At 37.9% G+C, this 16,709-nt stretch overlaps 1 protein-coding gene across 2 annotated transcripts in view; it reads left to right on the top strand.

Annotated features, from left to right (window-relative positions):
- PPP2R5A (protein phosphatase 2 regulatory subunit B'alpha) overlaps positions 1 to 16,709 on the top strand; it is a 72,230-nt gene that overhangs the window by 8,151 nt on the left and 47,370 nt on the right. Inside the window, exon 1 of one of the 2 annotated variants that reach the window (XM_059875433.1) lies at positions 6,264 to 7,044. Within the exon in view, the coding sequence (XP_059731416.1) occupies positions 7,017 to 7,044 (28 nt within the window). The 5' untranslated portion in view covers positions 6,264 to 7,016. 2 annotated transcript variants of the gene reach the window in all.

Raw genomic sequence — 16,709 nt, 5'->3', positions numbered from 1 at the left:
ATGGACAGAGGAGCCTGGCGAGCGACAGTGCATGGGGGTCACAAGACTTGGACACGACTGAGTGACTAAAAACACACGCACACACACAAAATAAATATCTTATTTTCTCACCAGAAAAGCCTTCTTTAAGGTAGGGAGAAAAAGTATAGGGTTTTTAAGCTCTTAGATGCTCCCTCAGAATCTGCTTAGTTAGTGAGTAAACTGCACAGACAATAACTAAAAAAATGTTAGCTGTATGAAACCAGAATTTTTTAAAGACTGGACTTAACTTGTAGTAAAGGAGTATAAAATATTAACTCTAGCTTCAGAAATGATACATTTTCTCTGTTTGATTGGTCTTTGCCTTTGATTCACACTCACTGATAAAGGATGTTCTAGAATTATAATTATTATCAGGAGATGATTGTTTGAACTCATGGTTAATCCAGTGCCTTTACATTTATAAAGTAAAAATGATGAGACAGTTTTTGTCATAAGCTCTGAATTTTGATTTAGCAAAGAGGGGTGTCTTGAAAACAATTTTCCAAACAGACTTTTCTAAAGATAAACATTTGTTGAAGTCATGCTGCTGCTGTTGCTAAGTCACTTCAGTCGTGTCCGACTCTGTGTGACCCCATAGATGGCAGCCACCAGGCTACCCCATCCCTAGGATTCTCCAGGCAAAAACACTGGAGTGGGTTGCCATTTCCTTCTCCAATGCATGAAAGTGAAAAGTGAAAGTGAAGTCGCTCAGTCGTGTCTCTTCAAGACCCCGTGGACTGCAGCCAACCAGGCCCCTCCGTCCGTGGGATTTTCCAGGCAAAGTACTGGAGTGGGGTGCCATTGCCTTCTCTGGTTGAAGTCATGAGTAAAATAAAATATAACTTCTATAGGAATATATGCTTTTTTTTTTCACTTGTAGTACCATTCTTTTAATTAGCCAGAGGAAAAATATTTTGTTTGCCTGCTATGAAACTGGAAATATGCTTTGCTTTCAAAATCTAGTACAGAAATATTTTTGTCTTTGATGTTCATAGTGCTTAAATTTTAGGTGAACCATTGTAGAGGTTAAAATTTTACTCAGTAAAGGTAATAAAATGATAAATGCTTTTTCTTTTGAAATGTCTTTAGGAGCTTGTGGTCTGGTGGGGTACATCTAGACATGTAAACTGGTGGTTTCAATTAGCGACAAGTGTTGTGATAAGAGTAAGCAGTAAAAGCCTAGGGGAGTGTGTGAGGGACCCAACTCAACTTTGTGTGTGAGGAGAAAGATCAGGGAAATCTCCCTGGAGAAAGTGACAGGTAAGCTGAGACCTGCAAGGCTAGACATGTTAGACCAAGACAGGTGAGTTCTAAGAGGCCTGCCAAGGACAACGTGGCCATCGTTAGGGTAAATAAGTGGCTGTGATTTGCTTCATCTCTTTGCATGCCCATGGGCTGTAGCCATGGGATTCTCCAGGCAAGAATACTGAAGGGGGTTGCCATGCCCTCCTCCAGGGGATCTTCCCCACCCAGGGATTGAACCCTGGTCTCCTGCATTGCAGGTGGGTTCTTTACCATCTGAGCCACCAGGGAAGCCTGTGACTGTGATAAAGAATATTACAATAGGGAACTGGCTAGAGAAGAGATTGGAGCAACATTTAGGGTCTAGGTAACAGCTTTGGTGCTATGTCCTGCAGTTATTCCTGACAGTAGTGTGAAGAATGTTTTGGGAGATGAGAATGAAAAATCCTGGTTAATGCTGGCACAGTAATACAAACAAGAGGTAATGGTCTCCTTGTCTAAGTGGGAGTGAGTGATATCACAGCAGGGACTTGGAAAGAAGGAAAAATCAATGATGATACATTGCTGACTTGGGCAACTAGATGTATGATAGCAGTTTACTGAAAGGGAAAAAGAGTAGATCAGATGTGGGAGAAGATAGTGGTTCTACACGTGGGATGGGTTGAACTACCTGTGGAAATAGAAGTGAAGAGTCAAGTAGGACATTAGATATTTGGGTCTGGAGCTAAGTAGAAAGAGCTGCGCTAGGAATCAGCATTTAGAAACTTTAAAGATGATTCTTGAAGAGATGCAAATAGAAGCAACTGCCTACTGGAAATGTATAGAACAAGAAAAGGGCAAAGAATATCATCATTTAGATGATGATCAGAGGAAAAGGAGCAACAGCTTGAGTGGAAGATAGGAGAGAGTAGGGACAAGGTGGTCAAAGGAAGAAAATGTGTTTTTAAGTAGGGGTGAGGTGGGGCTAGTAGCAGTCAGAAGAGCTGCTGACAGGTCCAATATTTAAGAACTGAAAAGCTTCAGTTTTGGTAGTCTTCAGGCAACACTGGTGACTTCGAGATGTATTTCAGAGGGTTGATGATCTTGAAACCAGAGTTCTCTAAGGTGGGGAGTGAATGGAAATGGAGAGCCAAGTCAGTAAGTATGGACATCTCTTTCAAGAAGCTTGACAATTAAAAAAAGTATCACTCGAGCTGCTGGGTGGAGAATGGATTGTAGCAGAACTAGATTTTTAGGAGGAGGACCAGTCAAGAGTTTGTTTTAAAAGGCTAGATGGGAAATGATATGGCTAGGTCTGGATGGTAGCAATAAAGATGGAGAAAAAGAGATGTGTTCAAAGTACAGCTAAGCTGGGACCTGTTGATGAATTGTATGGAGGAGATGGACAGACAAAGGTGTAGGAGTCAGAGATATTTCCCAGGTGTTTTAGCTTGGATCGCTAGCTGAGTGCATAGGTCTACCACCACTGAGAAGGAATACGTTAGAAAAAGAACCAATAAAGAGGGAAAATTCAGGGTTATCATTTAGACATTCTAAGTTTGAGATGTCTTTCGGAAACCTGGGTATAAATATCAAATAGACTTTTGGATGTGTGAATCACAGAGTGCCCATTGGTAATTTCTGTAACTTCTAAACATGAATTAAAAGATGTTGAGATTGTTTATTAGAAAATGTTGGTAGTTTGAGATGCTGACCACTATATCTTTTGGCCAAAATGGGATTACCTAGCCCCATTGAGTGCAGTGTCTGTATAAGACATCATATAGTGGTAAGATATCCTTGATATATGTGTGAGGTGATCACAAAATATGTTGGGACAGGTGCATGAATAGGGTAAGCCACTTAATTGACTGTTTTCTGCCTTTAGACTAGAAGTTAAATACTTTAGGACTTAAGATCCATAACTTCCTTCCCAGTATTCAGGCATTCAGTGCTTGGTTTTAATATTTATTAAGTAAAGTAATGAAGCAAATGCTATTAAATTGATTTAAAGAAAAACACCATTTTGTGCCATGCAATAATTTACAATTTTATAATGATTTATAATTGAGTGATAGTTTACATACAGCTCCAAATTGAGCATTTTGTTGATGAAGAAACCAAAACATATAGGTTATATTCTTGTGCAAGTCATTTATAACTTCATCTTCTCAGTTAATTCCTCCTCTTTAATATGAAACTGAAGATATGTATTATCTGCAGTAAAGCAAAATTAGCACTTTATTTTTTATTTTTAGCACTTTGTGTTCTAACAGTGCAAAGGAGAAATAGTTGAGAGCCTTACAAGAAAGATACTGATTTGTTATAGGACCTGGGCAGGTAGGCCAGTATTGAACATAGGTTTTTCCAAGACCCTGTAAAGCAAAAGATCTTTATGTCTTAAAACTAATACAATTATGTAAAGTTTAAAAATAAAATAAAATTTAAAAAAAAGAAGAAGAAAAGAAATATTTTAATGACCAAAAAAAAAAAAAAAGATCTTTATGTCTTAAATTCTCCTGGTATAAAAATGCTTTGTTGATCTTCTTTGCAGGTCTTCCTTTTGGCACAGTTCTTCCATTTTTTAAGTAACATAAAATTTTCCTGTAGAAGAAATTGAAGAAGAGTATCTGTTTTATGAATGAGTACTGAGAAGCAAGATGCAGTGAACTTTTAAATCAGTTAGCACATTTGTGTCAGCTAGATTTATAATTTGGTATCTCTACTCAGTTAAAAGTTATAATCTGTAATTAGCAGCTTTGAGGAATTATGGAATTGTTATGGGATATCACAAACTGATTAAATTCGGTCCACTTATTTTTTCCTCTCTGTTGCCCGCTACACGTGCTATGTACAAATAGTTTTTGAAAAAAAATTTTTTAACTGTGGCCACGTTACATTGTACTTTCTAATCATTATTTCCCAATTCAAGGAAGGAAAATAAATTGGAGCCAGATAACTGAGGCTTAAGTATAGTAAAAGTCAACTGGGCCAATTCATCTTATGACTTGACTGTTACTATTCTCCTGCTAAATTCCCCCCCAAAACTGAAATTAGACAATATGTCATCTCCTTAAGTAGTTATCTACATACATTTGTGCTCCCAGACTAAATTTGAATCAGAAGTGGAAATAAAGTAGCAAATGTAACAATGAAATATTTTTAAGGTGCATTTAATTTTCACAGTTGTATTTTCTTCATAGGAAATTTCTATGATTCATGTAAGAGAGGTTAAAAAAATAACCCAGCTTTTACATACCTACCAGATACCTAGGCACTGATTTTGGTACTTCATATAGTTTGATAATTCTGTTTTTAATTTGTACCACCTGGGTAAGCTTACACATGACGTATTTTAATATTTTGAGAACTGCTTTAAAAAAAAATCTAGAAAAGTAGTTTCTTCTGTGGAATAAGAATGACTATTTTAGGATACAATACTTGCAATGAGTCATAAGTAATCTCAGTTTTCATGGTTTTCTAAAATAAATTCATTTAAAGACCATGCAGTAAGAAATGTCATATTCTTAACTTCCCTATTTCTTGTATAATGGCTTTATTATTTTTGTATAAACTTACAGACTCACTCTTAAAAAACAAGCCAAAAGAGAATCTTAAAAGATAGAAAGTAAAAATCCCCAGCCAGGAGAAACTTCTAAAATTTTGAGCATCTTCTTAGATTTTCCCATTAGTGAGATCATATAATAATGTATGCTGTTCTATAATTCATTACTTTGACTTTAATAAAATATTATAAATAGCGCATTTCTTAAACAAAAAATGAAATCAATTTAGAATTGTTTCTGACTATATTATTTTTGGAAATGCTGAGTCAAATAATTTTAAACCTTGATTTTGAAAGTTCATTATGTTATCCATAAAAGGAGAGAAAATAATTTCTAAGAGTAGTGGTACTTTATTTTAGGGAGATTATACATGGATCTCTTAGAAAATCTAAAGGAATCCATCATCATCTCAGAAAATACATACAGTATTTTATATATAATTTCAAGGTCCTTGAATTGCACCACCACCACCCTGAAGCCCATCTCTGGTCAGATAGAGGAGAGGAGTGGGTAGGGTATTTTGTGGACTATCATAGGCCTTGCTCTAGAAATCTCAACAACCTTGTTAAAGTAGGTAATCCTTTTTCTTAACACAATAGCAGGTGTTTCTTAGGGGGTGCAGGTAGGGTTAGCTAAAAGACAAAACTCATCACAGCTATCAGAACCATCTATAAAAACGCTTAATACTTCTTGTTCCCCAAAGGCCCCAAATGAAACAGTTCAGTTCAGTCACTCAGTCGTGTCCGACTCTTTGCCACCCCATGAACCACAGCATGCCAGGCCTCCCGGTCCATCACCAACTCCTGGAGTCCACCCAAACCCATGCCAGTTGAGTTGGTGATGCCATCTAACCATCTCATCCTCTGTCGTCCCCTTTTCCTCCTGCCCTCAATCTTTCCCAGCATCAGGGTCTTTTCCAATGAGTCAGCTCTTTGCATCAGGTGGCCAAAGTATTGGAGTTTCAGCTTCAATATCAGTCCTTCCAATGAACATCCAGGACTGATCTCCTTTAGGATGGACTGGTTGAATCTCCTTGCAGTCCAAGGTACTCTTCAACTTCAATTCTTCGGTGCTCAGCTTTCTTTATTTCTTTATAGTCCAACTCTCACATCCATACATGACCATTGGAAAAACCATAGTCTTGACCAGATGGACCTTTGTTGACAAAGTAATGTCTCTGCTTTTTAATACGATGTCTAGGTTGGTCATAACTTTCCTTCCAAGGAGTAAGCGTCTTTTAATTTCACAGCTGCAGTCACCATCTGCAGTGATTTTGGAGCCCCCAAAAATAAAGTCAGCCACTGTTGCCACTGTTACCCCATCTATTTGCCATGAAGTGATGGGACTGGATACCATAATCTTAGTTTTCTGAATGTTGAGCTTTAAGCCAACTTTTTCACTCTCCTCTTTCACTTTCATCAACAAGAGTGCTTCTAAAAACCTTTACTGTATTTAATGAACAGTAGGCTTTATAATCAAATTAAGCAGATTGATAGAGATATTCCATTTATTCTCCTGGGAGCCTGTTTTTCAGTATTATGCTTCTCAAGGTTCTACATTCCAAGAAATCCACGTAACATGCCCCACTAGCTTATCTTCATTTCTTGTTCTTATCTACTTTAAAGTGGTTTTTTAATTAAAAAAAAACAAAACATAGTGAATTTTTTGAGATAAAGATTGAGCAGTTACTTTAACCCTTCTTTAGTAGTTCTGGACATACTCATATTTGAACAGTAGTTGAGTAAGACATGTTAATATTTATGTTCTTTAAAGTTTAAGATAGTGTTCTAGGGGTTTTCTTAAAATGGTATATACAGTTGTATATTAGAATGCATTATCAGACTGGTAGGGTGCATATATTCAGATTCCTAAAATGTGATATCTACAGTTTTCCCAGCATTTTCAATTTTAAGGAAATCATAGATCCTTAAGTCATATTTAGTTACAGTGCTATGAATCATTTGTTAATAAACATTTCCGTTGTTACTTTGTAATAGCTTGATCCTCTAAAGTTTCAAATAAAAGCTGATTTTAGACTCCTAGTTATTAATGTTCTAGGGGTATTGCCAAAAAAAGCTACATGTCCTATATTCTGTGCCAGTTTCTTAAATTAGAATCTTGGATTGCATCCTCAGCGTGTCACTGTAGTGGTATTGCTGGGTTGCTATGATACGGTGCTTGTTCTATAATTTGTAGCATGAAGCTTATATGAGCGCCTACTTTAGATTTCAAATATGTGAGCAGCAGTAATTGGGAATATGTTACCTTTTTTCTTTTAAGAAAAATTATACCTATAAAACTGTTACTTCTATTATGACTTCTGATACCTAGACCTTCAAACTGTTCTTAGATGTAAAATAATGAACAACTTGAAATAATTTAGTTATCGCTATGAAGTTTATCACATTAACTTTTATGAAAATGAACAAGAAGAGGAAGATTTTATGATAATGAATATTTTAAGATTTCAATGTTCTCAGTATTTGAGGTCTTGAAAGAAATGAATGTAGACTAGATTTTCTGATAATATTCATTTAAGACAGTACCAATAAAACCATATGACAAGGGAAAACTCCAAGTTATATTACTGTTCTGAATGTAATTATTTTATTCAGTGTACTGTTCTTAAAACCAGCCTTATTAAAACATGGCCATATTAATAAACTATTATTATCATTTCTTTTTAAAAAATGTTACTGAAGTATAGTTTATTTGTAATGTGTTAATTTCTGCTGCGTGGCAAAGTGATTTAGTTATGTATATGTATATATTAACTTTAATATTATGGTTTAATATTATGGATAATATTATATATTATCATTAATATTATGGGCTGTGGTCAACCTAGACAGCATATTAAAAAGCAGAGATATTGCTTTGCCAAAAGAGGTCCGTCTAGTCAAGGCTATGGTTTTTCCAGTAGTCATGTATAGATGTGAGAGTTGGACTATAAAGAAAGCTGAGTGTTGAAGAATTGATGCTTTTGAACTGTGGTGTTGGAGAAGACTCTTGAGAATCCCTTGGACTGCAAGGAGATCCAACCAGTCTATCCTAAAGGAAATCAGTCCTGAATATTCATTGGAAGGGCTGATGCTGAAGCTGAAACTGCAATACTTTGGCCACCTGATGCAAAGAACTGACTCACTAGGAAAGACCCTGATGCTGGGAAAGATTGAAGACGGGAGAAGAAGGGAATGACTGAGGATGAGATGGTTGGATGGCATCACTGACTCGATGGACATGAGTTTGAGTAAACTCCGGGAGTTGGTGAAGGACAGGGAAGCCTGGCGTGCTGCATTCCATGGGGTCGCAAAGAGTCAGACTCAGCTGAGCGGCTGAACTGAAACTGATTATGGTTTATCAGAATATTGATTATAGTTCTCTGTGCTATAAAATATGACCTTGTAGTTTATCCATCCTATATATAATAGTTTGCATCTGCTAATATCAAACTCCCAATCCTTCCCCTCCACACTCTCCTCTTCCCCTTGGCAACTGCAAGTCTGTTCTCTATATCTGTAGCCTGTTGCATTTAATATGTCATTTGTGTCATATTCTAGATGCCACATGTGAGTGGTATCATATGATACTTGTCTTTTTCTTTCTAATGTATTTCATTTATTATAATAATCTCTAGGTGCATGTTGCTTCAAATGACATTATTTCATTCTTTTTTATGGCTGAATAATAGTCCATTGTTTGTGTGTTGGTGTGTGCGTGCATGTGTGTGTATATATAAAATACTACAGTTTCTTTACCCATTCATCTGTTGATGGGCATTTTGATTGTTTCTATGTCTTGGCTATTGTAAATAATGCTGCTATGAACATAGGTGTGCACGTATCTTTTCAAATTATAATTTTGTCTGGGTATGTACCCAACAGGGAGATTGCTGGATCATATGGCAGTTCTAGTTTTTTGAGGAAACTCCATACTGTTTTCCATAGCAGCTGCACAACTTACATTCCCATCAACAATGTAAAAGTGAAAAGTGAAGTCGCTTAGTCGTGTCCGACTCTTTGCGACCCCATAGACTGTAGCCTACCAGGCTCCTCTGTCCATGGGATTTTCCAGGCACTAGTACTGGAGTGTATTACCATTTCCTTCTCCAGGGGATCGTCCCAACCCAGGGCTCGAACCCGGGTCTCTCGTATTGTAGACAGATGCTTTACCATCTGAGCCACCAGGGAAGTACTTGTAGACTTTTTGATAATGGCCATTCTGGCCTGTGTGAGGTGGTACCTCATTGTAGTTTTGATTTGCATTTCTCTAATAACTAGTGATGAGGAGCTTCTTTTCATGCGCCTTTAGGCCATCCGTATGTCTTTGGGGAAAAGTCTGTTTAGGTCTTCTGCCCATTTTCCAATTGGGTTGTTTGTTTGTTACTGAATTGTAGAAGCTGTTGGTTTAATATTTGTTTATTTTGGAAATTAAGCCTTTGTTGGTTGCATCATTTGCAAATATTTTCTCCCACTCCATGGGCAGTCTTTTCATTTTGTTTATGGTTTCCTTTGCTGTGCAAAAGCTTATAAGCTTGATTAGGTCCTGTTTGTTTTTGCTTTTATTTCGGTTGCTTTGGGAGACTGACCAATCGCTGATATTTTTTCTGTCAGAAAAGAAAAGAAAATTAGTCGCTCAGTTGTGTCTGACTCTTTGCGATCCTGTAGACTGTAGCCTGCTAGGCTCCTTTGTCCATGGAATTCTCCAGGCAAGAATACTGGAGTGGATTGCCATTTCTTTCTCCAGGGGATCTTCCCAACCCAGGGATCAAACCCCAGTCTCCTGCATTACAGGTAGATTCTTTACAGTTTGAGCCACCAGGGAAGCCCCAGTAAAATTTCTGTCAGAGAATTTTTTTAAAACTTTTTATTTTGTATTGTGGTATGTAGCTGGTTAACAAAGAGTGCTGTGATAGTTGCAAGTGAACAAGGAAGGAACTCAGCCATACTTAGTATGTATCCATTTTCCCCCAAACTCCCCTCCCATCCAGGCTGCCGCATAATGTTGAGCAGAGTTCCATGTACTATACATAATGTAGGTCTTTGCTGATTATACATTTTAAATGTAGCAGTGTGTACTTGTCCTTCCCAAACTCCCTTACTATCCCATCCCTCCAGCAACCATAAGTTCATTCTCCAAGTCTATAGTCTCTCTCTGTTCTATAAGTTCAACTGTATCATTTCTTTTTAGATTCTACGTATAAGGAATGTCATACAGTATTTCTCTTTATCTATGTCAGAGAATGTTTTGCCTGTGTTCTTATTATTAACTCTTACATGATGGTTTTTAATTTTCATTTACATGTTCCATGAAAATTTCTAATTTAGTATGCTAGATTAGTATAGGCAACATAAAGACAAAACAGGAATATTCTAAGCATCTGTTGTAAACATATACATTTATGGTGGAATGAAGTTTATGTGATTATTATGTGTATATGATCTTTAAACTGTAATTTATCTTTAAACTTTTACTATCTTTGAATAATATCTTAGGTATTTGACATAAAAGTATTTTAGAGATCAGGACTGGATTAAATTTTTTAAACATCTTTATTTAGATATGATTTATGTACCATAAAGTTAATCTTTTAAAGTATATAATTCAGCGGCTTTTGGTATATTCACAGATAAGTGCTACTATCACTATAGTCAATTTAGAACGTTTTCATTATCTCAAGAAGAAATGTTATACTCTTTATTACCTCCATTATCCCTTCATCCCTGCCATCCCTACACTAAGCAATCACTTATCTATGTTCTGTTTCTACAGATTTCCCTATTCTAAACATTTTGCATGAATGGAAGCATACAATTATGGCCCCCCCTTTTTTTTGGCATGCTCAGTCGTGTCCGACTCTTTGTGACCCCATGGACCGTAGTCTGCCAGGCTCCTCTGTTCATGAAATTTCCCAAGCAAGAATACTGGAGTGGGTTGCCATTTCCTTCTCCAGGGAAATGGCAGTAGTTGTGACAGGAAAAGAAAGTGAAAGTGAAAGTTGCTCAGTCTGTTGGACTGTTTGCAACTCCGGACTATACATGAATTCTCCAGGCCAGAATACTGGAGTAGGGAACCTTTCCTTTCTCCAGGTGATCTTCCCAACCCAGGGATCCAACCCAGGTCTCCCACATTGCAGGCAGATTCTTTGCCAGCTGAGCCACAAGGGAAGCCCAATAATACTGGAGTAGGTAGTCTATCCCCCAGCAGATCTTCCTGCATTGCAGGTGGATTCTTGACCAACTGAGCGAGGACTTTTTGTCTTTTCCTGACCACAGCCTAACTTTAAATTCCAGTGACTTTCAGCTAACTGCTGTCTTGTTTTCAACAATGCAGTGGAGCATCATTGTTCAGCAATCCAATCAAATTCAGGCTCCTTTGAAGGAATAGTTCTTGATGTTAATGTTGGGTATTTGTTCTGACACCAGGAGGGCTCCTCTAAGCTGCTCCTTTATCTGGTATTGTCTTGGAAACTCTCCAGCATAGAGTTTAGCCTTATATCCTCATTGAATCTACAGATCTCTCTATTACCTTTTACCACAACTGCCACTGTCTTGAGAGATTCAGCTTAAATTTTAGCTTGAACTTTTCATGCTCTGTTGAAAATGAAGCCAGTTCCTTTGGGAAGAGACAAAACAGCCGATTTATGGCTTGTTTCTCCCCCTTCCCCAGGCAAAATCTTGTGAGCCAGAGCTCTGGAGCTGGGAGTGGGGAAAATGGCATGCTTCTCTCTGAGGAACAACCCATTTTAGGAGCTGAATATGAGGTGGAGAGGGGGCAGGCGTCTGAGATTTTCTTGGCTTTCATCTTCCAGTATGGAACCACAACCTTACAGTCCAGGACTAAGGTAATTGGAGCCCCAGTGTTTTCAGTGGTTCTGCACCAAGAGTAGAGTCTTTGTCCCATGGATCGAGGTTGGGTAGAAGATCGGACTTCTACTCAGGTAGGAGAAGGACTTCTACCCTTCTTGACAACACTGGCCTGGGAGTTGACCTCAGCAACAGGTAGCTGTGGGCAGAATGAGAACTGCCAGCATTCTGCTCCACACCTGAAGAAAGCTGTCTGACTGGGAGCTGGAGGTAGAGGGATCCTTGGGTGTACCTCCCTGGAGTGGAATTTCTGCCTAGCTGAGCTGATAGGAGAAAGGGAGAAAGCTGTCTTGGTTCAGATACTAAGACTGGCTTTTCACTTCAGATATTCATAGATGCTCTTGGATAGATGATTCCTTATTTACTTTTCGCCTTAGGATCATTTCCAGAGGCTTTAAAAAGTTATTTTTAAAATGATTTTCATCAGTTTCACTGGAGAGCAGGTCTGTGGAGCTTTTAAGCTTGTCTTGCTAAAAGTTGATCTCCCTGTGGACTAAAAGATTTAGCTTCTTTTATAGTAATAATTTGTACCTTACAATTATCTAGAAATTCATAGCTTGCAGGTATATAATAATGCCAATAAATTTGAAAACTTAGAGGAGAGGAGTTGGGAAAACCCCTTGAAATAAACAAACAGCTTTCTCAAACTGACACAAGAAGAAACAAAAGTCTGAGTAAGTCTTACATCTATTTAACTGAGTTCTAATTAAAAACCCTGGCAAGGACAGTTCAAGAAAAGGTGATTACAGACCAATATCCCTTATGAACATAGATGGAAAAATCTTATACAGAAGATAAGTAAATTGAATTTAGCAGCATATAGATAATACATCATGATTTATGTGGGATTTATGCCAGGAAGCTAAGGTTGGTTTACATTCAAAATGATTTGCTGAATAAATATTGATAGAATAAAAATGTCCTATTATTACTTCAGTACAAATAGAAAAGTAGAAAATTCCTTTTCTGTATAGTTAGCTTCTCTCTAGTACTTTTCCATGCAAATTCCAGCCATTCAAGAGGCTTGATCTGCAGTGTCTATTTAGCTCAGTCTATTTGGCTTTTGCTCTTTTGAACCTGTATTGTTTCTTCCTATACTGCAGTTACAGATAGAGCTGTTACAGTTGTGGAACTCACTCTCTTTTCCTTCTCTCAGGAATAGCAGTCCTGTACTACCTGTTTTCCAGCATCTGAAGACAGTTACCTCATGTATTTTGTCCAGTTTTTAGTAGTTTACTATAGGAAGATTGGTCTGCCAGAAACACAAGTCTTGCCCACACTTTTTGTCAACCTTATGCAATAAGTATGAAATGATATATGGCATTTCATACATAAACTCATATATATAGTTTATATATATTTACATTTTTCTCCTTAGCTAGTGTGGTTAAAAATCTTTTCTTCTTTATTGGTGCTTTGTGTTTCACATGCCTTTCTATAGGTTTATTTTCTTTATCTTACTGATTTATAGATTTTTTGTGTTTGTGCGTGCTGGATGCCATTCAGAGTTGGTTAGAAAACTCTAAATACTTTATAATTTTCCTATCCACATTTAGTTTTTTAGTTCTCTTGGAATTAAATGTATAAATAAGTGAGGGAATCTAACTTTTTAATATGAATAGCAAGTTGTCCTTGCATAATTTTGAAATTCCCCACTGACTTTTTAAAAAAAAAAAAACAACACCAATTTTATTGTAGATTAATCTTCTGTGTATGTGCACATGTTTGTAGGTGCCTTATTTCCCTGGCCAGTGGTCTTTTTGTCTATTCCTGCACAGTACCATTTAGTTTTAATTACCTTGTGTGATAAGATCACTGTTCCTTTCTTTGTCTTGAAAATCATCTTGGCTATTCTTGGTTGTTTATTTTTCCAGATGAATTGTGAGAGCAACTCTTCAAGTTCTAGCAAAACACCCTGTTGTAATCCAAAATGTATCTCTGTTATTTATGTCTTTGATATATTTCTTCAGAGTTTTATAATTTTTCTCATAAAAGTCATGTTTTGTTCTTTGTTAGATCTCTCAAATCACTTGCCCCTGGAACCAAGTCACCATATGATGAGGAAGTTTAAGCCGTATGGAGAGGTCACGTATGGGAGTTCTGGCACTAGCCCTAACTAGTCGTTCAGCCAGAGGCCAGAATCAACTATAAGACATATGAGTGATTGAGCCTTCATATGATCGCAGTCCCTAGTTTTCTAGTTTTTTTAGCTTGAGGTCTTAGATATCATGAACCAAAGATAAGTTGTCTGAATCTCTGACCCAGTGAAATTGTGAGAGATAATAATTATTATTGTTTTAAGCCTCTAAAGTTTGGGATAATTTGTTTATTAAGCAGTAGAAAATTGGGCTTCCCTGGTGGCTTAGAGGTAAAACGTCTGCCTGCAATGCGGGAGACCTGGGTTCAATCCCTGGTCGGGAAGATCCCCTGAAGAAGGAAATGACAGTCCACTCCAGTATTCTTGCCTGGAGAATCCCATGGATGGAGGAGCCTGGTGGGCTACAGTCCCTGGGGTTGCAAAGAGTCAGACACGACTAAGCGACTTCACTTCTTTCACTTTCAGTAGAAAATTAATACACTGGATACCATTCTGGTTATGATTTGGCTTCTCCTATAAGCAAGAGAGTTCCAGAAAAACATCTACTTCTGCTTTGTTGACTATGCCAAAGCCTTTGACTGTGTGGCTCACAACACTGGAAAATTCTTCAAGAGATGGGAATACCAGACCACCTGACCCACCTCCTGAGAAATCTATGTGCAGGTCAAGAAGCAACAGTTAGAACTGGACATAGAACAACAGACTGGTTCAAAATTGGGAAAGGAGTCCGTCAAAGCTGTATATTGTCACCCTGCTTATTTAACTTACATGCAGAGTACATCATGTGAAATGCTGGGCTGGATGAAGCACAGGCTGGAATCAAGATGGCCAGGAGAAATATCAATAACCTCAGATATGCAGATGACACCACCCTTATGGCAGAAAGCGAAGAGGAACTAAAGAGCCTCTTGATGAAAGTGAAAGAGGAAAGTGAAAAAGCTGGCTTAAAACTCATTCAAAAAACTAAGATTATGGCATCCAGTCCCATCACTTCATGGCAAATAGATGGGGAAACAATGGAAACAGTGACAGACTTTATTTTTTGGGGCTCCAAAATCACTGCAGACGATGACTGCAGCCATGAAATTAAAAGATGCTTGCTTCTCAGAAGAAAAGTTATGACTAACCTAGACAGCATATTCAAAAGAAGAGACATTACTTTGTCAACAAAGGTCTGCATAGTCAAAGCTATTGTTTTTCCAGTAGTCATGTATGGATGTGAGAGTTGGACCGTAAAGAAAGCTGAGCACTGAAGAATTGATGCTTTTGAAGTGTGGTCTTGAAGAAGACTCTTGAGAGTCCCTTGGACTGCAAGGAGATCCAACCAGTCAATTCTAAAGGAAATCAGTCCTGAATATTCATTGGAAGGACTGATGCTGAAGCTGAAACTGCAGTACTTTAGCCACTTGATGTGAAGAACTGACTCATTAGGAAAAACCCTGATGCTGGGAAAGATTGAAGGCAGGAGGAGAAGGGGGTGACAGAGGATGAGATGGTTGTATGGCATCCCCGACTCTATGGACATGAGTTTGAGCAAGCTCCAGGAGTTGGTGATAGACAGGGAAGCCTGGCGTGCTGCAGTCCATGGGTTCGCAAAGAGTCAGACATGACTGAATAACTGAACTGAACTGAACCTGATAGGTCTGCTTAAGGTTTAACTGGGCTTCCCTGGTGCCTCAGTGGTAAAGAATCTGCCTGCCAATGCAGGAGACGTGAGTTCAATCCCTGAATTGGGAAGATCCCCTGGAGGAAGAAACTGCCACCCACTCCAGTATTCTTGGCTGGGAAATCCCATGGACAGATACAGTACTTGGAATAATTTCTCATCCTAAGTTAATAAATTAGCATTTGTTACTATGTCATGAGCTTGGCTCATTTGTATTTTATGTGATAAGAAACCATGTATCTGCATGTATAAGGCCGAGGAATAAACTCATTGAAAATTCATCATGAACACCATGTTTCTTGAGAAACTGACCTTCTTCTCTTGAGAATGAATTAACATACCAATGTGGTTGAGATTGGAAGTTTTCATGTATTCCATGATACTTATATAGTCAGATACAACTTGTACTATGTTAAAAAACCTGAACTTGTCTTAAATACCTGTAAATTTGGTGGTACGGTCTTTATAGGTTTCATAAACTGACACCAAAGAATACAGTGTAAAACTTCCTTACATTTTTCTAAAGACTGTAATTTACTTCAAAAACTCCTTAAAAGTTCACTAATATCAAATGAGTCAGGTGATCAGCTAGGTTCTATACTTAACTACATAGGTGTTACTTTTTTCTCAAATAGTTTATTCTGTGAACCTTGAGATATCTTGTGACTCCAGCAAGAATCCACCTTGGAAGTCATGTTGCATCACTTCCGCAGTATTCACTCTGTTCCCTGGAAGCAAGTCTCTTTAGTCCAGCCCACATTGACGGCAAGAGAAGTAGACTCCACCTTCTGAAGAAAGGAGTATCAAATAATTTGTGGACAAATTTTAGAACTACTGCGCTTGATAGTTTGCAGTAGTTCTAGGCTTCCCTGGTGGCTCAGACGGTAAAGAATCTGCCTGCATTGCAGGAGACTTGAATTCTATCCTGGGTCAGGAAGATCCCCTGGAGAAGGAAATGGCATCCCACTCCAGTATTCTTGCCTGGAGAATCCCATAGACAGAGAAGCCTGGTGGGCTATAGTCTGTGGGGTTGTAAGAGTCCAACACAACTGAGAGACTTAACACTTAACAGTCCACTTGATAAGCTTGAAATTAGTACAAAGGAAGTTTTATAAATTAATGATATTACGCTTAACGTATCCTGATTCTCTGTCTCACAGTACAGGGTATAGTTGTGTTTAATGGTCCTGGTAGACTTAAAATCCTTTGACTAAAGTTTTTTACTGCAAGAGGAGAGAGTAGGATGAATTGAGAAAGCAGCATGGACATAT

Source organism: Bos taurus, chromosome 16 (assembly GCF_002263795.3).
Source record: "Bos taurus isolate L1 Dominette 01449 registration number 42190680 breed Hereford chromosome 16, ARS-UCD2.0, whole genome shotgun sequence".
Lineage (NCBI taxonomy): Eukaryota > Metazoa > Chordata > Mammalia > Artiodactyla > Bovidae > Bos > Bos taurus.
Note: the sequence above shows the minus strand (reverse complement) of the source record. Positions and strands in the feature narration are given on the sequence as shown.